Consider the following 19,525-nt stretch of genomic DNA (forward strand, 5'->3'; position numbering starts at 1 on the left):
TGTGAGAGCTTCGCAGCGTCTCTAATGTGCAAACATTGAAGAGATGCTGTGCTGCGCTTCAATGCAGTTAGCAAGTCCTCAGCGAAATCACCGGGTAGGTGCAGTGGCCTGGGTGGCCACTGGAATGTCAGCCCCGCCCCTCCAATAGCCGCCGTTCTGCCAGGATACCACGTTTGAAGGTATCATGTGCTGGAGTGAACTGATTTAGACGGAGCAGTAAGGGCAGCACTTAAGGGCACTGATGCCACAAGGCACTTAAAACACAGATAGTATTTTGGAAGAGGTCTGTGTTCGTGGATAAATAGGGATGGATACAAACATCTTAAAGCTTTGTTGAGCTGGAGCCTCAGGTCTTATCTGCAGAGGGAAATCGCCCAGAATAGCTGCTCCGCATTTATCTATACGCACTGTGCTTGGGAAAAGAGATAGCTGTGCAGAGAGACGTATCCAAGCTGCTTTCCTTGGGCCGGCTCAGCCGTGGCCCTACGTGGCTTGGGTGACTTGCCCTGCACGCTCACACGGCCCCTGACACTGCTGCTTCACTGCCTGCAGTGCCAGAGCTGATTGCACTAAGTCTGTAGCATTGTGCTGCCATCACACTGCTACCCACAGTGTAAACATCTCCCAGGAATCCCTTTGTGCTGCTTATAATCAGGGCAGTGGACAGCATGAAACAGCTACTGAGCTTTAAATTTACTCCTGTGCTTGTGTTATAACAGTCTGTTTGTGTACCCATTGCCTCCATTCTCAGGGCTGTGTCGCTTTTTAAGCATTGAAGTTGGAGTAAATGAAACATAAGAAACAAATCACTGTTTATTCTTCGTGTAGTAGATTCCAACCACTTGTTGACTGAAGCCAGCAAAAAGCTGTATTGGTTATAAACACAATATCCCTTGATATTATTTTAATTTGTAGCTACTAATTACCAACAGTTAATTGGAAGTGGCTTTTTATCTGGGGAGTTGCTAACATTTTATTGGACCTACAACATTGCCCTAATAACATAATGATATTTTTTCCTGGAAAATTCTTGTCCAATTTATCGTATCTTGGAAAATTGTTCCATGCTTTTGGCTACGAGGGCATGCCCATCCAGTGGAGCTGCCCATTCTCTTTGCAAAAAAATTACGGGGTTTCAGTTTAAAAGAAGCCAGATTTCAGCTGGGAGATCTCACATGAATGATAACCCCACTGTCCTTGTGCCGGTGCAGGACCTGCCGTGGCAGAACTGCGGGAACGCCTGGAACACCGACCACTGCTTCTCCAACTACTCCCTGAACGACACCACCAACCTCACCAGCGCTGTCACCGAGTTCTGGGAGTACGTTCCCAGCCTGCCCACACCAGGTTTCTCCCCTCGCCGCGGTCACCGTGCCTGCCCACCAGGGCTGCGGCTGTGCCTGTTGGCGCTGTCCCTTGGGCAGCTTTGGCTGGAGGGCATTACAGCCAGCCACTGGCCATGGTGGCCGTGGGGTGCGCGGTGCAGATGCAGGTCAGGTGGATGGACAGGCAAACAGCCTCTCCACCTCTCTTCTCCTCCCTTCATCCCATCACCATGAACCTCAGTTCCCTCTAGGCTTTTGCGGGTTCTCACGCTTGTCTGCACCTGGCCCTTCACCCTCCACCTCTGGGAGCTCCAAATCCCTCTGCCCTTGATTGTTGGATTTCCTCCTAACACAGTGTCTCCCACCCTTAGGAGAAACATGCACCAGATGTCCGGGGGCCTGGGGGAGCCTGGCACCATCCGCTGGCCCCTGGCTGGCACACTGGCCCTGGCCTGGCTGCTGGTCTACTTCTCCATCTGGAAGGGTGTGGAGTGGACGGGCAAGGTACAGTGTGAGGGATGGGCCTTTTGGTGCTGCCTCTCATTGCTGCATTGTCAAAATATCCTCCAGACTCAATTTTATTTGTGTCTGTAACTGAGATTATGGTGTTTAGAGGCAAAATCACAGTAGATACTATTAAATTCCTGACATTTACTTTTCACAGCTGTAAAAATTGTTACCATGTTTATGGTAATTTTCATTCTAAGTGCAGAGAATAGCTCTTCCCTGTAAGGTCTTAGGTCTGAGCGCACACTCTTTTTGAGAAGAGGCATTGTCAGAAATTGCCTGTATTTCCCACCTTGGGACAGCCCTTTGAGAGAGCGAAGCTTCTTGTGGTCTCCCCCTTTGGACAATCACAGTCTCTTAAACTGCCTCTGGTGGAAAAAATCTCACCATCTCCTTTGAAAATTTCCCTGCTGCCCTTTTGATATTGGTGGGAGACCTTCAGATGAGAAGCCCGTTGTTATTCCCTGTGCAGCACTCCAGGCTAGCACAGCAGAAAGGTAATTGCTTCATTTAGTGAAACAGCGATGCTGAGATGCTGGGATGTGTTATTTAGAGCACAGCATGGTGCAGCGGGACACTATTATGAAAGGAATAATCTAGAGGAGAGATCAGAAAGAAGCACTTCAGGGGTAGGTAACCTAAGCTGTTAACTTCCCCAGTGGCTCTCAAACAGGCTTTAGCTACACAGCCACAGCAAAGCCCTGGTGATTACTGGTGTGGGCCCTGTGATGAGGGATGGCACATACCTGTGAGATCCTGAAACAGTGCTGAAAGGAAAGCAGTGGAATCGTCTTGCTTGATGCATTGGTCTAGAGAAACACCAGCTTTAGCTCTGCAAAATAAGGATGTTATGACTTAAGGGGATTACTTCTGTGCACTAAAATTATCCCTGTGCAATTCCCTTGTCTTTGGGCATTCCATCCAGACTTTAGCATGCTACTTTTGTGATTAGTGTGCCCTTGTGTATCATTGGCAGGGAGAAACCTCAAACAGCCAGAAATGTTACTAGCATGGGAATGAGAGACAGCAAATGCAAGGAAATGCTGCTGAAAGTGGGTGTGCTTGGGAGCCTTCCCCCCTCACAGGAGGACACACCAGATGCAACAATAGCGTGGGCAGGAAAGCTCCTGGGCACTGGTGGGCTGATGGCTTCTTTCCCATGGGGTCTTTTTCAGGTGGTGTATTTCTCAGCCACCTACCCCTACTTCATGCTTTTCATCCTCTTGTTCCGGGGAGTCACCCTGCCAGGAGCCAAGGAGGGGATCCTCTTCTACCTCACGCCTGACTTCAGGAAGCTTTCTGACTCTGAGGTTTGTAGCCTAGTGAGGAAAGCTCTTATCTCCCAGCTCTGTCTGCATTAGGCTTCCCCAGGCACTTCCCATGAATGTTGTAAGTACTTAAAATAACGCTGGAATAACGCTGTTCAAGCAGTCATGACCCATGTCCCACAGGCTGAGACAAAGCTGAGGGACAGGTCCTTCATGGGTGGAAATCTGTGCAGCAGCTCTGTTGTACTCAAGCAGTGTTATCCACAGGGCAGGGAGAGTCAGAAGTCATCCTGACAGAGGGACCTCCCCTCTGGGCTGGGAATGGCTCATTTCACTGACTGTCCTAGGGCTGGTGGTTTGGCCTTGTTCTGGTGGTCCCAGAGAAAGGACGATGTGGTGGTGCTGGCATGGGGGCCTCAGAAGCAGCCCAAGACACAGCAGCACACACAGCAGCAGTTTTTGGAAGTGCTTAGATGATGAGTGGTGGCCAGTAAGATTGCCTTGGTCAGTGGAAGCCCAGAGGGGACCCCAGACCCCTGCAAAGGCAAAATTGTTTAGGAGTGTTCCAGTTTGGCCAAATTTAGAAATATATCCTCTGAGAGAAGGCACAACCACCCCTCCCCCACCAGGTTCAGGAAAAAAATAAATTTTCCTCGAAGGAAAGTGAAGAAGATAAAACTATTTATTTACCAAACACACGGGAAAAGGAAAATAATGTTAAATGGTAAAATCTTTCGCTGTAGAGGAAAAACCTGGGGAAGTGTCAGAGTCCTCCCTTTGGTCTCCTCGGAGCTGGGGCTTGGCCCAGGGCCAGGCCCTCTGTGCCCGGTGGAAAGTCCTCCCGATGTGCTTTGATGTTACAGCAATCAAGCAGTCCAGTAGAAAAGGGAGAAAATCCGGAATTCCAGAGAAGGAAAAGCAAAGTCCAACTCTCAGTCTCTCTCCAGAGAACAAGAAACTGAAAAAAACTGCCCAAAAGCTGACTGGAAAGCAGCAAGCCGAGTGCTTCCTCGCTCCCCTGCCGCAGCTGGGGGGGAAAAAAAACCTGCTATCTCTGTGTGACCTTGAACAAGCTGCAAACTGCTTTGAGAAAGTTTTGCTCAGTTTTTTCCTTCCCCCTCTCAGGCTCAGTTTAGAGGCATAGAAAGGCACAAAAATTAATTTCTGGGCATAGGCAGCGATATGGGATACACATCATAAGGTCACCCCAAGACAAGGAGTCACAAGACTCTTCCTTTTTCAGCAGCAATGTCACCAGTAACCAGCTTTCTAAGCTTTAAGACCTTAAGGCACTGGGCCAGCTTTTCAAGCTGCCTTGCTCTCCTCTGTAGTTTTAAACAGGATGCATGACCCTTCATCCATCCACCTCCATCCCACGGAGCAGCTTTGATTCACACATTTTGGAGGGCTGAGGATATATGTCTGATGCTGGGCCAGGTTGCACTTTGATACACTGGACACATGGGAAGGATGCAGATCGCCTGCCTTCCAGTACATAAAGGGCCCTACAGGAAAGCTCTGGAGAGGGACTTTTGACAAGGATATGCAGTGATAGGATAAGGGGAATGGCTTTAAACTGAAAGAGAATAGCTTCAGATTAGATATTAGTAAGAAACTCTTGACTCGGCCCTACTGACAGGGTTCCCTCAGGTCCTGGCCACCCCACTGGGCTGTGCACCCAAGGCCACAGCTCCTCAGTCTGCACCCAGTCCCCTTGCTAGTCCTGCTCTGAGCTGCTGCAGGACATGCACCTGCAGCACCGAGTCCCCTTCTGCTGCACTCCTCTTCTGGCTCCTTGTCTGCAGGTCTGGATGGACGCAGCCACTCAGATCTTCTTCTCCTACGGCCTGGGGCTGGGCTCCCTCATTGCTCTGGGGAGCTACAACACTTTCCACAACAACGTCTACAGGTCAGTTGTTTTTCCATCCTCCTGTGTGGCAGGGAGTGCTCATGGGTGAGGGAGGGGGTTGTGGTGAATCTGCCTGATCTCGGCTGTCCCCTTGCTGGCAACATGCAGCCTAGGGGACAGACACACTGTGATCTCTGTAGAGGTGCTCCCTGCCTGCAGGACACTTAGTATGTCACCTCTGCTACCTGTCCAAGGGACAGCACCAGCTCTCCACAGGGCTTGGTCTTTTGTTTGCCCCACCCTCTGCTCTTGGTAGGGACTTGCAGGTGGATTTTTCTCACTCTTTCTCTCTTCCAGAGACTCCATTATTGTCTGTTGTATAAACTCCACCACAAGCATATTCGCGGGATTTGTAATTTTCTCTATCATTGGCTTCATGTCACACATCACAAAGAAGTCGGTGTCAGAGCTGGCCTCCTCAGGTAGGCAGAAAGCCATGTTCAAATGCAACAGCAACCTGTGAGAACCATTTGTAAGTGAGCATGGGGTGCTCTTGGGTCTTTCCTGACTAGATGTGCCGAAGTTTTATTTTGCTGTGGTGAAATATTTAGGCCATTTGCTGTCTGAAACCTTCCCATGGAGAATAGATGCTACCTGTTTTTGGTAGATGTGACCAAAATTTGAAGTCCCTTTTTCATGCAAAAGCTTGAGATTGTGATCTCAAAATAATTTTTTAACCAAGATTGGGACTGTGTCTTTCTGCAGAAAGACATATTTTGAAATTGCTGTCTTCCCAGAGAAAGCTTTTATCTCAAGAAACAGCATTTTGTGATGGAAAAAAAAAAGGGCACCAGGAGAGTTGTAATCAGCTCTGAATATCAGTTTATTTTTCTAGCAAAGTGCTCCAGCTCCATTTGGTTGCAATAATTTGATGACTTTCTTGCTTGCAGGACTTGTTTCTCCAGTCATTTCTGTCTCCCCATCCTGCCTCCATGCATCCCACTGGGTTGCTGTGTCACAGGCACAAAGGCTCAGGTGTTCCTAGCTCCTATACAAAAGCCCCACAGTTCTTGGCTGTAATTGTTGTCTCTCTATTTAACCATGGCCCCTAGCCCAGACTTCCCATCAGATGCTTTGTAAACATGGGCTCATCCCTCTTTTCATTACTGCAGGTCCTGGACTGGCTTTCCTCGCCTACCCGCAGGTTGTCACACAGCTGCCCCTGTCCCCACTCTGGTCAATCCTCTTCTTCTCCATGCTGATGATGCTGGGTCTGGACAGTCAGGTGAGTCAGGTGACCCAGGGACAAAGTGTGGGAAGATACAAAAATGTCTTCAGGTACAAGGGTGGTGTCCGCTTCTGCACTTGGGACAGTGCTAGCAGAGCGTTTTTTCACTCTCTCGTGGTTTGAGGGCTGTGCTTTCATGCAGCATTTTGGCATTGTTGTTGATGCCAACTGCAGCCCTGAGCAGAGCTGCAGCTCCCTGGCCTGGTCCATAGGTTAGCAGGGATAGGTCCTGGCAGAAGGAAGGAGTCGTGCCTTGTAAGAGGCTGGTCCCTGGGTACCCTGATTGCTTTGCCATCAGGTAAGTTTTACAAGATACTTGAGGGGGAAGCAGTTAGATGTAGTTGTTAGATGTCTCCACCCTGCCCCCTCAGAGCCCTCACAAAACAAAACAAAAACCATTATCTCCGTGTTTTTACAAGTGGTGATACTTCTTTTTCCTGATAATTCCACATAAAAGTAGCTACCCAGTGAAGCAGTGAATTGCAGCGTGCCTTCCTTTTGAGTGCATCAAAATCAAAGGTTCCTGCAAAAGCCTGCGCTTGGTCTGTCATATCCTCCCTTGTGCCCACATGCTCTTCTGCTGCAGCACAAACCTCCAGTACAAAATGGATGCTCTCTTGGATTACAGGTAGTGTTCATAAACCCAAGCCTCCTTCACAATCACACTTGGTTTCCAGAAAAATCTAATCAACCAAATCTGGTTTTCAGTCATGTCACACTCTCATAAACAGATTATAAAGCTCATGACTGCATTACCACAGACATTATTTAGAAAAAAAAAGAATTAAAAAAATCAAATAATGCCTAAATGTTCTGAAAGAAGCTACATTTACAGAAAAAAAAAAATTATCTCCATGGATTACTCACTCAGTGCTGGTAAATAGTCCGAGACATGACAACAAGCCCTGTAAGCACTCTGTGGAATTTATTTGCTGCATTTGCTTCTAAAACACCCCTTGAAATTCTCCACGTCCCTTCTGACAGGCAGTCTGGGAGGGCAGGCAGTCTGTGGGGGGCTATCGTTGCCTGGAGGAAGAGGCTGGGGGGGAATGAAGCATCAAAAGGAAAACAAGCTTTTGAAAAGCACAGCTAAATACATGCAAAGAAGCTTTCTGTCTGCGTGCTGGAGCTCTGATTCATTCAAACACACCAGCAGCAGCATGGCAGCTTATGCATATAAAGCAACCAACAGCAGTGGCTGCAATTCCACATGCATTCTGAAGCATTCCGTTAAAAAAATAATTGTTTTTCTACATGCTGATTACACATCCTGCGTGGCATTTGCAGATGGGGAGCGGGTATTTTTCATTTGGGTCAGCAGCCCAGTTCTGACAGACACCTCCCTCCTGTGCCCTCACTCGCGTGCCTTGGTGCTCCCTCTGCTCCGATCCGGCCGGGCTGCAGTTCTCTCCCGTCTGGACCCTCTTTCGTAATATGCTGATGCTTCCTTTTAACCTACCAGTTTCCAGGTCAGGCATTTATTCCCCAGGGGAGCTGGCAAGTCTTGTGACTGTCAGCCTGTGTCTGCCCCATATGAGGCCACCTCACACGGGTTGGTCATGAGGCTTTCCAGCTGCCAGCAGTGAGACCACTCTCATGGATCTCGGCTGCACATCTGGCAGCTGTGGTCAAACTACCCACGGGTCCGTGCATCCCAGCAGGGAGCTCTGTGTGGCTGAGGAGGGAATAGCAAGCCCTTGACATTGGGAGAGGGTGGGAGAGAGACTCTCCTTCAGACAGAGCTCCTGACTATATTGACTCCCAAGCCCAGACTACTGGACCCAGCAGCTTGTGTAATAATTAAGTCCCTGAACAGGAAAAAGAGCAAAAGAGAGAAGTTAATGGAAATAAAATGCTTAGGAAAGAAATAAGATCGTGGGGTGATACATGAGGAAGAGAAGAATATGTACTAAAAATTGTGGCTGGAGAGAGTTGGTGGGAAAAGCAGATTTTTTGGAAAGCAGACTGAAGAGGCAAGAACAGGAGGCCCCAGTGCTCAGCTCCTCACCACTCTGAAAGCAGAATGCTTTCATTCAGGTGCCTACATATCTTGTCCAAGCAGCCAAGGTTTGGTCTGTAGGCTGGGAAAAGTGAACCTCAGGCCAGGCAGCTGCAGTCCCTGGGGCTGGAAAGCTGAGCCTCCTCCAGGATGCATCCCCTATGAAGTCTGAGGCTGTCATGAGGCAATTTCCAGTAAATTGCCTGTTCTATGGCTAGAAAAAGCAATGTACAACCATTTGCTTCTCCACCTCATCCATTACGCAGGAGCTTAATTTTCATAGGAGACAAAGAGAATTCAACTCACTTTGTAGCCCTGTTCCTCATCACCCATCTCCCTGTCTTTCCCTCTGTGCATTCCCTGATTTTGATCCTTCTTCCTGCACCAAAGGGCTGTCAGTTCTACTCCATCCCATTATCTACGGCACCATTTTCTTTGCTCCTTCTCTGCTGGACTCCACCCTCTGCCCCTGACCACCCCTGTTTCCCTCCAAGCCCATTTCCCTTTCTGGTCTCAGATCCCCTGGCCCTGCAATGTCTCCAGCAGTGCCTGGCCGTGCATCCATGTGGAAGGAATGGCTTTTGACAGTGGTTTTTTAGTCATGCTATCTCTTCACACTCTGGTGCCGGCTCAGTCCTGACTCTTCCAGACAACAAGCCAGGTGGGATGGGGTGAAGAACTCATTGTCAGTGGCTATAAAGGCAGCTGAACCCATGCATGAATGGCAAAAGATGCTTTAATGGCACTCGTGTCCAACAAAGAAGCTTAGCTCATTAAAAATTCAGGTGGAAGCAGTTGAGCTTTGACGCTCCGGGAATACTGGCTTTCTGTGCGGGTGTAAAACCCTGGGCATGCACATCTCCCTTTGCCTTGCTCTGGCCCACGTGGAAGCCAGCCCCAGCAGTCAGCAGTGTGCAAGCTCTTCCCCCATCCCTGCCCAGCTATAGGCTCAGGCTCTCCATTGTTCTTCCACACATCTTCCCAAGCCCCTGCTGCTCTTTTTGGTCTGTATACCTTCACCTTCACTCCAGGGGCGTTTTTTATTCCCAGGGACAGGGAAGTCACTGACATCAAAAAGTGATGAAACCGCTTCAGTTTTCATTGCACTGTACATTTGCTCAGCGTGACCAGGGAAGCCAGTTTGCTGCCCTCATAAATTTCCAGGGTTGTAGCTAGAGGCATGATGTGCTCTCTGAGAGAGGTATGTTACCTGTAGTTCCTGGGAGCGAGATATAAAAGTAAATCTCACACTTTATCAAGAAATAGGAGGGAAGGATGCACTTCACATATATACAGTCCAACTGCCCTTGTGTCAGAAGGGAGAACTAGTAGGAAAACTGGAAGGCAACACTCATGGGGATTTTGTTATGTGTTATGTGCAGACAACATTATTATACTGTGCCTGGTACAGTGCTGCACAAACCATCCAGGGGTTTCCATCTCTAGAAAGATGCTGCGCTGTGAGGCTGGGCTTTTGGTCTGCTGCATGCATTTAATGTTGTGTGCTTGAAAAAGTGAAATAAAGCCAAGGACTGGGTAGTCAGATGTTATTCACATGCACACGAGACTGGGTAATGCAGGTCCTTACTGAGTGTTTTAGATCATTGAACAGCACAAGTGCTGTTGCCACGGGCGGAGAAGAGCAAGAAGGGAAGAGCGATCAAAGCCCGGCACATGTCCCAGCAGCAGCCAGACACACAACTGTGACGCAGGCCCTGGCACGTGGGGAGCAGGGCAGTGATGGGGAGGCCCTAGAGAGTTTGGGGGAAGAAAGTGGTGGCTTTTCATGAGAAGCAAAAGGCAGAGATTTATCTCAGCTATTTTTAAGTATTTAACTTCAGTGATTTTAGCTCTATCTATATTCAGTGGGGAGAGAGATGAATTTTCAGAAGATGGTTCAGACCAACTTTGTGCAGAGATGCCTCTTTCTTTTCTAGAGTCTGCAGAGAGTCCATAAATCACTAAGGTTCTCAGCACTGAAGTTAAATGTGTGTGGGGTTGATGTCAGGCTAAGATACTTTTATATCTATCCATCCATCCATCCATCCATCCTTGGTGTATGCCTTCTCCCATAGTTCTGCACTGTGGAAGGGTTCATTACAGCCCTGCTGGATGAATACCCTCGAGTTCTGAGAGCCAGGAAGAAGATCTTCATCGCAGTGGTCTGCTTCATCTCTTACCTCATTGGATTCTCCAACATCACGCAGGTACAGATGGCTATGCTTGCCCCTCCATTCCTGACACCTTTCTGGCCACCCTGGCATAGCACAACACCAAAGCTTTGGGAGAAGTGACAGCATTTCTGCTATTCTGGATAAAGGGGTTTGCTCATCACTGCTACATCTCAAGTGACTTAGGATGCCTCCATCCTATTGGTGACCTACAGGTCAGTCTGGCCTGGTGTTCCGCTATTTGCAATAAGGACTCAAGCCAACAGAGGCCAAATTTAGGGAATGCTTGCTGCAAAGAGTTAAGATAACACAAAAAACCCCAGTCTCTTGGGGGCTTTAACCTCTGGAGCTGAAGCTGAGGTTCACATGAGGGGAACTGAGGGCTGGGTGGTCTGAAGACCATTTGTGGAGCAGTGTGAGTTCATGAAGAGGCAAGGCAAAACTCCTGGGAGGGACAGAGCACACTAAATTGACTCCTTCTAAAGCAGAGGAATATAACAGAGCCTAGTGAGTTTCTTCTTTTCTCCTCACCCTCGGCTATGCTGGAACAGGCTGGGTAATTGTCTGCAAGAGCACATCAGTTTTGCTGCTGGGAACCAGACTCCAGTGGAAACATTGCAACAGTGGCTGTACTGTCCAAGGAGATTAATATTAAACCAACAGTCAGAGACAGTAGAAATCCAAGCTGCTGGCTGATATTGTCGATCATAATCTATAACTGAGCTCCTTGACCTTGTTTTTGTCTTTTAAGGGCGGCATTTATGTCTTCAAGCTGTTTGATTACTACTCAGCTAGTGGCATGTGTCTTCTCTTTCTTGTCTTCTTTGAGACCATCTCAATTTCTTGGTGTTATGGTAAGCACAAAACACCTCGTTCCTGTGTTTCCCCTATGGGCATAGTGAGTTACTTAAAAAGCCGAAGCCAGTGACAACAATGACAATTTTGCAACTGAAAATAGCTTAGACTGATAACTTCAGGAAATCAGGAGTGGAAGGCTGTCCTCTCACTTCTGCAGGCCATCACAAAGACCTCTGCACAGACTGGCAGATACCCGGGGTCCTTCCCTCTGGGCCCTCAAGAGAACGCCAGGAACATGGAAGCTGTTAGCATGAGTTTGTGTCCCAGTACCCCGTCCCCTCCAGCTAATGCTTCTCATGCCACAGCATCGTCACCCTCTTGCTGTGCCTGGCCTGTGCTCTGCCATGAGAAGAGGGGAGGACCTCTCATGGTGCAGAGATGGGGGTTTTTTCCAGTGCTCATTTCTTCTTGTAGGTGTGAACAGGTTTTACAGGAACATTGAAGAAATGATTGGCTACAAGCCTTGCATCTGGTGGAAGATCTGCTGGGCCTTCTTCACACCTCTTGTCTGCCTGGTAAGACCCAAGGAATCCTATCTGCAGGAGGGGCTTTAGAAAGGCCTCTAAATGGGCTTTAGGGAAACACTGTGCTCTCAACCCAGCACAGGTCTGGTGCAAGGGGGTCCTAGGCAGACTTGGGATGGATAAAGTGGTACAGGAGCCTCTTTCACTCTGCCTGCTGGAAATCACCCGTAAAAAAGTTCTAGATGATTGCTTTTAATCTAAATGAGGCCATCAGTTTTTAATTCTTTTTTTTTTTTTCTGAGATGCCAGAAGATAAGCAAAATAATTTAATCTTTTAAAAAGCTGTTATTGGTTCTGGCTTTCAGCTACTCCAGCTTCAGCCTCTGACAGGCTTATGAGAACAAAACCTATCACCAAATGCAGGATAACTGACTTCAGAGCAATTTGGCCTTTGCAGGCTCCTGCCCTTTCAGCAGAAGCAGTGCAGGGAGTGGTGTGATAAGGCCAGTGACAGGAAGATGAAGACTCCTGAGACCAGCTGTGAGGATGCTGTTAACTTGCATAGGAGCTGCTGTGGGGGCGCTGCTTGTCTGAGTAGTCTAGTGAAGAAGGAAATCGGGGGTATTCCAATTCCAGCTTTTTATGTAGGATAGGAAGAAATTATATGAAATTACCAGCTGGTGGGCTGAAAGAATCTAGACTAATGTAGAGCTGTTGGGTTCCTGTAAGGCTGTTGGGACCTAAGAGGATAATGAAGCAAAGAATGGCTGGACCCTGATTTTGCACACTCTCCCCTGCAATGGCTGGGGATCTTTTCCAGGGTGTGTTCTTCTTCAGTGTGGTGGAAATGACCCCTCTGACACTGGGAAAATACGTCTATCCTGCGTGGGGACAAGGCATCGGCTGGCTCATGGCCCTGTCCTCCATGGTTCTGATTCCAGGGTACATGCTCTACTCTTTCTTCACCTCAACAGGGACTCTCCGGCAGGTAGGAACAGCTTCACCATTCTGCTCTCTGCTCAGGACAAGTTCCTCCCTGAACTGAGCCTGGACCAAGCAGCCCTGTGCTGACAGAGCTGTCAGACTGCAGCAGGCTGGTGCTGCAGGAGCTTTGTGCACCCTCTCCCCCAGGGAGGGCTCAGATCAGTCCCAGGGCACTGAACAGCCTCCAGTGACATGGGCTCGCTGGAGAGGACCTGCCAGCACAGCTGAGCAAGACACATCTGAACCCTGGAAGCTCTGCTGGGCTGTGGCTGGACATGCAGGTAGACCTTCAGGTGGTCTACCCCTATGTCTGTTGTTCCTCGTTGAGATTTGTGTGGTCACCACCACAAAAATGGAGCCCTCCTCCCCTGAATATCCCTTTGGTGTGGGGTATTGGAGCCATGGAAGAGTTTGGGAAGAAATCTTTGAGGTTTCTTGACCCAGAGAAATCCCAGCTCCTGACAGTCCCTGGCTATGAGCAAGTTTTCTTGGCACTCCTCAGCAGGGAGATCAGCATCCTCCAGGCCCGAATCCTGAAATATCTCAGGCTAGGCCCTGCCAGCAGCAGAGACAAGCACAGGGGTGGTTTGTCATGTGCTTTTCAGTTCACTCAGTCACTGAGGGGTTAGGAAACAAGAAAGACCCACAATACTCACCACACTAGCCTTGTTTAAAACATTTTCTTTAGTAATTTGCGCAGGATTTTATGTAGCAGTGAATCATGAGCCTCTAGGTCACACCCTACTGTTCAGATTTTATTTACAGTGTTGACATTCAGTCTTGAGAGCACTGTGCCCCAAGTCCCTGGCTCGGTGCTGTCTGCCACAAGCTACAGGTGTAGGAAGTCACCCCAGGAGTGTTGATTTATGGCTTTCCCAGCCCAGCTGGAACAGCAACCAGATGCCATCTAAATCACATGAGCTTACTTTAGGGATGCCGTATTTTAACAAAGTTTGACTCAGAAAAGTTATGGCTGGAATTACTGGGCTGAGGTCAGCTTCGGGTTCTCTACCTTTGAGGTGAAGTTGCAGGTGGGTTTGCATTTTCTTCCTCCCAGCCTTCCATTTGGATGGGCTCTGATGTGGGAAGTTGGTGGATTTGGGGTCTCAGATCTGCTTTCAGTTTCTGTTTTCTCATCTGAAGCTGGGTTTAGGTACTTGTCCTTCCTGCAGGACTCAAGCCAGGGTGTTATGTCAAGCCACTTTGTTGATTTCAGGTTGACGGCCAGGGCAATTCCAATAGTAGGCTCTTTCTCAGACATTTAAAAGATTCCTTATTCACTCATAATGTGAGTTGAAAAGGGGGAAAGGAAGCCTGAAAGCACAGATATGGGTTCAACTCTTTGCCTACTCTCAATCCTGTTCACTGGAAATGGAGAGAGCACATCACAGCATCTGGGGGAGCCCCGACTGCTCTGCAACCTCCCAGGAGTAGCTCGACTCCTCCTGACCAAGGGCTTGTGCTGAGTACATCCATAGTGCTTCCAGAGTGCTGTGTACTCCTGTGCAGCCCCAGGGGCATGGAGGGAAGCCCCATGAGTGTGTTTCCACCCATCCCCTCAGCATCTTGTGCAAACCATCAGTACCAGTAAACAGCATGAGTGGCTGATGTGCACCCTCCCTATCTGACTCTTCCTCTAACATTGCCCACAAACATCACGAGACCCAGACCCCTCTCAATCATTCATAGACCCAGAAGTGAGCAGCACATGGCAGCAGGAAGAAAGTAGGCTAATCTGTGTGTGCCTGTGCTGGTAGCAGAGAGACAGAGAGAATTCTTGGCCTCTTATATGCACAGATCCTGGATTAATTTGTCATAGAGCTGGAGGGAAATTAGATGCCAATCCTGAATAAAGTGGTTTTGACAGACAGGAAAGATTACAAGTCATTTTGATCCTACTGAGCATGAATGCGAGAGAGGGAAAAAATACCATGAATGGCAGAAGCAGTTCAGTGAACATTTCAGGGACTTCACCCAGCAACAGCCACTTCAGTGGTGTTGGAGGGTAGGAGCTTGTTTCCCTTTACTGGAAAGAGGTTCTACCTGTCTTAGTGAGTCTGTTCAGGTCAGGCTTAATCCTCCTCTGCATTCTCTTCTGCAGTGCTCAGCATCAGTCCCTCCCTGACTGGCAAAAGTGGTTCATTCTTCTTCATCACTCTTGATGCCACACATTTCCCGTAATGATTTGCCCCTCCATATTTTCCTGGGTTCTTGCTTCACTTTACTTGACTCTGCAATTTTCTTTTGATCAGCTCAGGGTGACAGGAGTTGCTGCTGTGCACAGGTTTGTGCAGGCCGATGTTCTGATCTGCATCAAAGGCACAGACTGCAACCTTGTTAAGCTGCTGTAGTTACTTAGTAATGCTTTGTAATCAACCCTAATGGGAAAATGAGTCTGCTCTGAAGCCTGTGGCATTGCAGCTCTCTCTTGTTCCTCCTTGCCGCTGGTCTCGCTTGGTAACAGTTTGCCTCTGTTATCAGGGTGCTCCCCATGTTTCAGGTAAAAGGAGGAGCTGCTGTGCTCTGTGCGGCATCAAAGCAAAGGTGACTTGCAGAAGCTTTCGGGGTACTGCCAAATGCTGGAGGAGTCGCTCCATGCACCATCCCCTCGCCCTGTAACCAGGGTCAGCTCTGAGCTTTGCGCCGAGGGTCCCAGCCCTCAGCTGCTGCCCCCAGCCCTGGCTGACACACTCTCTCCTTTCGTTCCCGGGCAGCGTTTGCAGCAGATGACACAGCCCAGGCCAGAGGTGCACGCTCAGAACAACGGCCTCCAGCCAAAGACGTCCTTGAATGGGAGGATCTCGGATGCTGCCGTGTAGGAGGAAGGCCCGAACTCCTCACCCTGCCCTGTAGCTGCCCACTCCACGTTGTCCCTCAAGCTCCTCTGGCACAGCTTGCTGTCCCTGGCTCTGCAGTGGCTTTTGCTTGTCCAAGAGAGGACCCGGTGGAGGAACCTGTTCATGGCTCTTCCTCCTGGCATGGCTGACCAAGGCCCTGAACAAGCTGCCACCAGGGCGTTGTGCGGTGACCATCTTCATCCTGCAACATCCTGGTCCAGGCCCTCAGGGAGGAGCAGCTGGTGCCCACGTCTTCCTCCTCCTGAGGAGAGGTGGTGTCTCTAGAGAGCTTAGACTGATTCCTGTCCACTTCTGTTTTTCTTGCCTTTCCATGTGAAACTCCACAGAGCATCGCGCAGCACACGGCTGTGCTTCACCCCAGAGAGATTGCTGCCACCAGGTTCAAATCCCAGATGGCTGTTGATTGATGGAGCATAAAACACCGGCAAATACGTAACTGGAGGGGATGTGCAGAGCAAAGGATTCTAGTGCAGAACAAGGGATTCTAGTGAGGAGTTCTGCATGCTGGTAGCTGTAGGACCCTACACCCAGAGAAGGCCTTAAGGACAGTGTGTGCTGCTCACAGGTGCCGTGTTTCAGCCCTGCACAGTCTCCAGACGTGTTCGCTGCATCCATTGGGGCTGGCACTGTGAGCCAGAGCCCAGTGGAGCAGGCAGCCTTTGTTTTCTGGAGCATCCTGCCCTTTGCAGCTGTGTGCAGTAGCCACACCCTGACCTAAAAGGCAGCTGAAAGGGTAAATGGAGGGCTCCTTGCTACAGGCTGTTCAAGTCTCCTACACTGACCACAAGCTTCATGCAGAGGCAAGGCTGCGTGATAGAGATTTTACAGCACTGTGCAAATCTCCACCCAAGAAGAAACAGGGTAGTTTCTGCCAAGCACGCTCTCTGACTCTGTCCCTGGGCGGGAAACAGTAAGGTGGAGCATAATGCCCATGGATGGTTCAGTTTGCACCTTTTTCAGGAAGTGGCCACACCTAAATCCCAGCTGGTGGAAGGCAAGAACTCCTGAGGCAGTTGGCAGGATGCAGCCACCATGCTCATACCCACCCCTGTGAACCAGTGCTGACTTCCCTTGGGAAGTGTCTGTTCAGTCAGCTGCTGTCACTGGCACATCCCAACTCCCAACACACAAACCACAGAGGGCTGTGAGTTCTTGTAGATGGTGCTGGAGGAGAGTAACACCTTGGAGAAGGCTGGGAAGTGTTTCAGAGCCTTCCTAAAACAGCAGCATATTTCTTGGTGATAAAGCTTTGTGAAAGGAGGTGGCTGATCACAGCACCATGTGTAGGTGTGGCAGTGACGCTGCGGTTGTGCCAGCCTCCCAGTGACCCCGCACAGAGATAGCCCTGTACACAGTGTTTGATGAGCACACATGCTGTGACTCAGTGCTGATTAGTCTCTCCCCTCCCCTGGCCCAGCATTGCCAGGTCTGCTCACACTCCCAGCTCCAGATCAGAATCAACAAACGCATAAAAGAGCATCCGAGAAAAGGTAAGTCCCACCTACCTTTCCTACCAAAGAGTCTGGTCTCGGAAGTGACACACTGTAGTCCCCCAGGGTCCTACTGCAGGTGACAGCTGAGTGATGAGCCTTTGCACAATTGTCTTGCACTCCAATAGTAGCTTCAAAATGCTGCAGGTTGGCCCTGTGCTCCCTGTCCCCAGGACTCGCCAGAGCACGGGGCCAACCTGCTCTCCTGCCAATCTTCCAGCCTGTGGATCAGTAACAGAAGGAACAAAGAAGTTTTCTGGTGAAAGCTAAAGTCAGACCCCTTCAGGAGTGGGTCCCCTGCCAACTCATCGGTGAATCTTGATTAATGTTGCTTCAGATGTGTAACCAATTTGTATTTGTACACATGGCCCTCAGCAGTTATGGCTGCTGGGCAGTAAGTTCATGTTTTGTGGTGTCCAACACCCTGAGCTGAGATCATGCCCTGTCCTACGTGTAATTGTTACAGTGTTTGTGTCAAAAAAACCGCAGCTGTTAAATAGACATGAGGAAATGCTGAATTTACAGGCTTGGTATTGTAGAGCCAAAAACCAAACACTGAAAGCTGCCATCATAGCTCATTACCATTAATCTCAGCCAGTTACAGACGTGTCATCTTTCCTTGTCCCTTAATTGTCTGTGCCAGTATAGCTGAAAACTTCTATTTCAATTTCACCTATTTTTATGAACCAGGGCAATAAGGAAACCACTCTTTATAAACATGTATGACCTTAGAGAGGAACATCTGTGCTCAAAAAATGTGTTAAAGCTCTAAACTTTGCAGTAATGACCCTTCTAGAGACCTGCTTTTGCCTGTGCATCCAGATCCCACAACCTCCCTCCCCTCAAGTGCAGACTGAGGGTGGCATAGGTGCGTGATGGGCAAAGGACTCAATTTTTGAGCGAGGCCTTAAAACCATGGAAGACTTTGTTTCTTCCAACTTCATTGGGGCAGCTCAGGTCTGAGGAAGAACAAATCAGTGTCAGTGGTAATTTTTTTAACTCTTGGCCAAAGAGTTTGATTGCTGTCAGAGCTGTTCAAAGGTTGTTCCTCCAGAGAGGAGTGGAGAAGGAAGGGTCCAGAAAACAAAGTTCTTTCCCTGGTTGCTGAGGAAATCTCTAAACTCCCAATTCATATTTGCTAGGATTTTAGCCCCAGCATCTCTCTGACTTGTGGCCCTGCCTGTGGTACATCATTCCAGATGTAGCAGCAGGGGCTGCTCATAATAACAATATTTGGTGAGATTTAACCATTTACTCAGTTTTCTGCTTGTGACCTTCTCCTTTGCTCTCTCTCGTGCCTTGATCCTTTTTGTTCTCTTGCCTCAGTCCTTCCCTGCTATCATCTGTCCAGTGGAAATTATCTACCTCAGCTTTTCTCCTCCTGCTTTCTTAGTTCCACTACTGTCAAATTACAGCTCTCCCCCTTTCTCTTCTCCTTTCTATTCTTTCCTATTTCTATCTCTTTCTATTATCACCAGCCTCTCTTCCTTGTTTCTCTCACTTCTTCTTCCAGCTTAGAACTCCTTCCTGCATGCCTGTGGCTTAGCCTCTTGCTCAAACCTTCTGCCTACTGAAAGCTGGAGCTCAGGATCCCACAGAGGCTCTAAGAACCTAAGAACCAATTTCCATCCCAATATCAAAATTATAATGAAGTTCCAGATATTTCTCTTCCTCTTTGCACCAGAAAATGTTGTGCCATGCAATACTATCTCCTGGTATTTTCAGAAAGACATTTCAACCCACATTCCACCAGTGTGCACAGAGCTGTGCCTGTTCTGAAAGATTTTGTGGCCTTTCCTGGTTTTGCGCTACTTTATTTCCACCATGAATATTTGGATCTGTGAAGTCTGGCATGCATAACCCTGCAAATAGGAATTTGCCCTTAGTCAAGCTCTGTCTGATGGATTGATCCCCTTCTCCAGCATTTCAAACTCATCCAATCCTTAGCACTAGAAGAGCATTCCCACCTCCATCAGGCACAGGTTTCCCATCTAGAGTCAGGGATGGCGATAGACCCCCCTAAGCTCATCCCACACCTCTGAAATGCCACTGTGGGTGGGTCTGTCAAAGCAGCCATACCTGTTCATTGACTGCAAGAACCACTTTTGTCCTGTTCCCAAGGTGTGTCACATCTGCTGACCACCACTCTGCTCCTCATTCCTTCTGACTCACCCAAAACAGAGGACACATAGCCAGGGTGTGGGATGCTCCCCTGTTCCCACTGCTGTGGTTCGGAAGGGGATTGTGGTCCCCTGTGCTCACCTACAGCACTCCTGCCTTTCCTCTGCCCCCTCGCCTGCTCAGCACTACCAGCCTCTCCCTCCCACCATAGGCAGCCACTTGAAATAATCCTTTATGAAACCTCTTAATTCTAAGGAGCTATTTAGGGACCTGTGTTCAAATCCCTCTGAAATCCTCTTTTTCCTGAGGCCTGCAAAATATAAAATAAAAGCCACTGCCCTGA

General features: G+C 48.9%; 1 protein-coding gene across 8 annotated transcripts in view; it reads left to right on the forward strand.

Annotated features, from left to right (window-relative positions):
* LOC104692231 (sodium- and chloride-dependent GABA transporter 1-like) overlaps nucleotides 1–19,525 on the forward strand; it is a 35,572-nt gene extending 16,047 nt beyond the window's left edge. For 7 of the 8 annotated variants that reach the window (XM_019288653.3, XM_019288654.3, XM_019288656.3 and 4 more), the window contains 11 exons: nucleotides 1,212–1,321; nucleotides 1,697–1,829; nucleotides 3,008–3,142; nucleotides 4,906–5,009; nucleotides 5,307–5,431; nucleotides 6,122–6,234; nucleotides 10,312–10,443; nucleotides 11,159–11,261; nucleotides 11,680–11,780; nucleotides 12,550–12,717; nucleotides 15,428–18,858. In XM_019288653.3, the coding sequence (XP_019144198.1) occupies nucleotides 1,212–1,321; nucleotides 1,697–1,829; nucleotides 3,008–3,142; nucleotides 4,906–5,009; nucleotides 5,307–5,431; nucleotides 6,122–6,234; nucleotides 10,312–10,443; nucleotides 11,159–11,261; nucleotides 11,680–11,780; nucleotides 12,550–12,717; nucleotides 15,428–15,532 (1,329 nt within the window). In that variant the 3' untranslated portion in view covers nucleotides 15,533–18,858. Of the gene's footprint in view, nucleotides 1–1,211; nucleotides 1,322–1,696; nucleotides 1,830–3,007; nucleotides 3,143–4,905; nucleotides 5,010–5,306; nucleotides 5,432–6,121; nucleotides 6,235–10,311; nucleotides 10,444–11,158; nucleotides 11,262–11,679; nucleotides 11,781–12,549; nucleotides 12,718–15,427 lie in introns of all 8 variants that reach the window. The other variant, XM_010404088.4, reaches the window with a different exon arrangement.

This window comes from Corvus cornix, chromosome 1A (genome assembly GCF_000738735.6).
Source record: "Corvus cornix cornix isolate S_Up_H32 chromosome 1A, ASM73873v5, whole genome shotgun sequence".
NCBI lineage: Eukaryota > Metazoa > Chordata > Aves > Passeriformes > Corvidae > Corvus > Corvus cornix.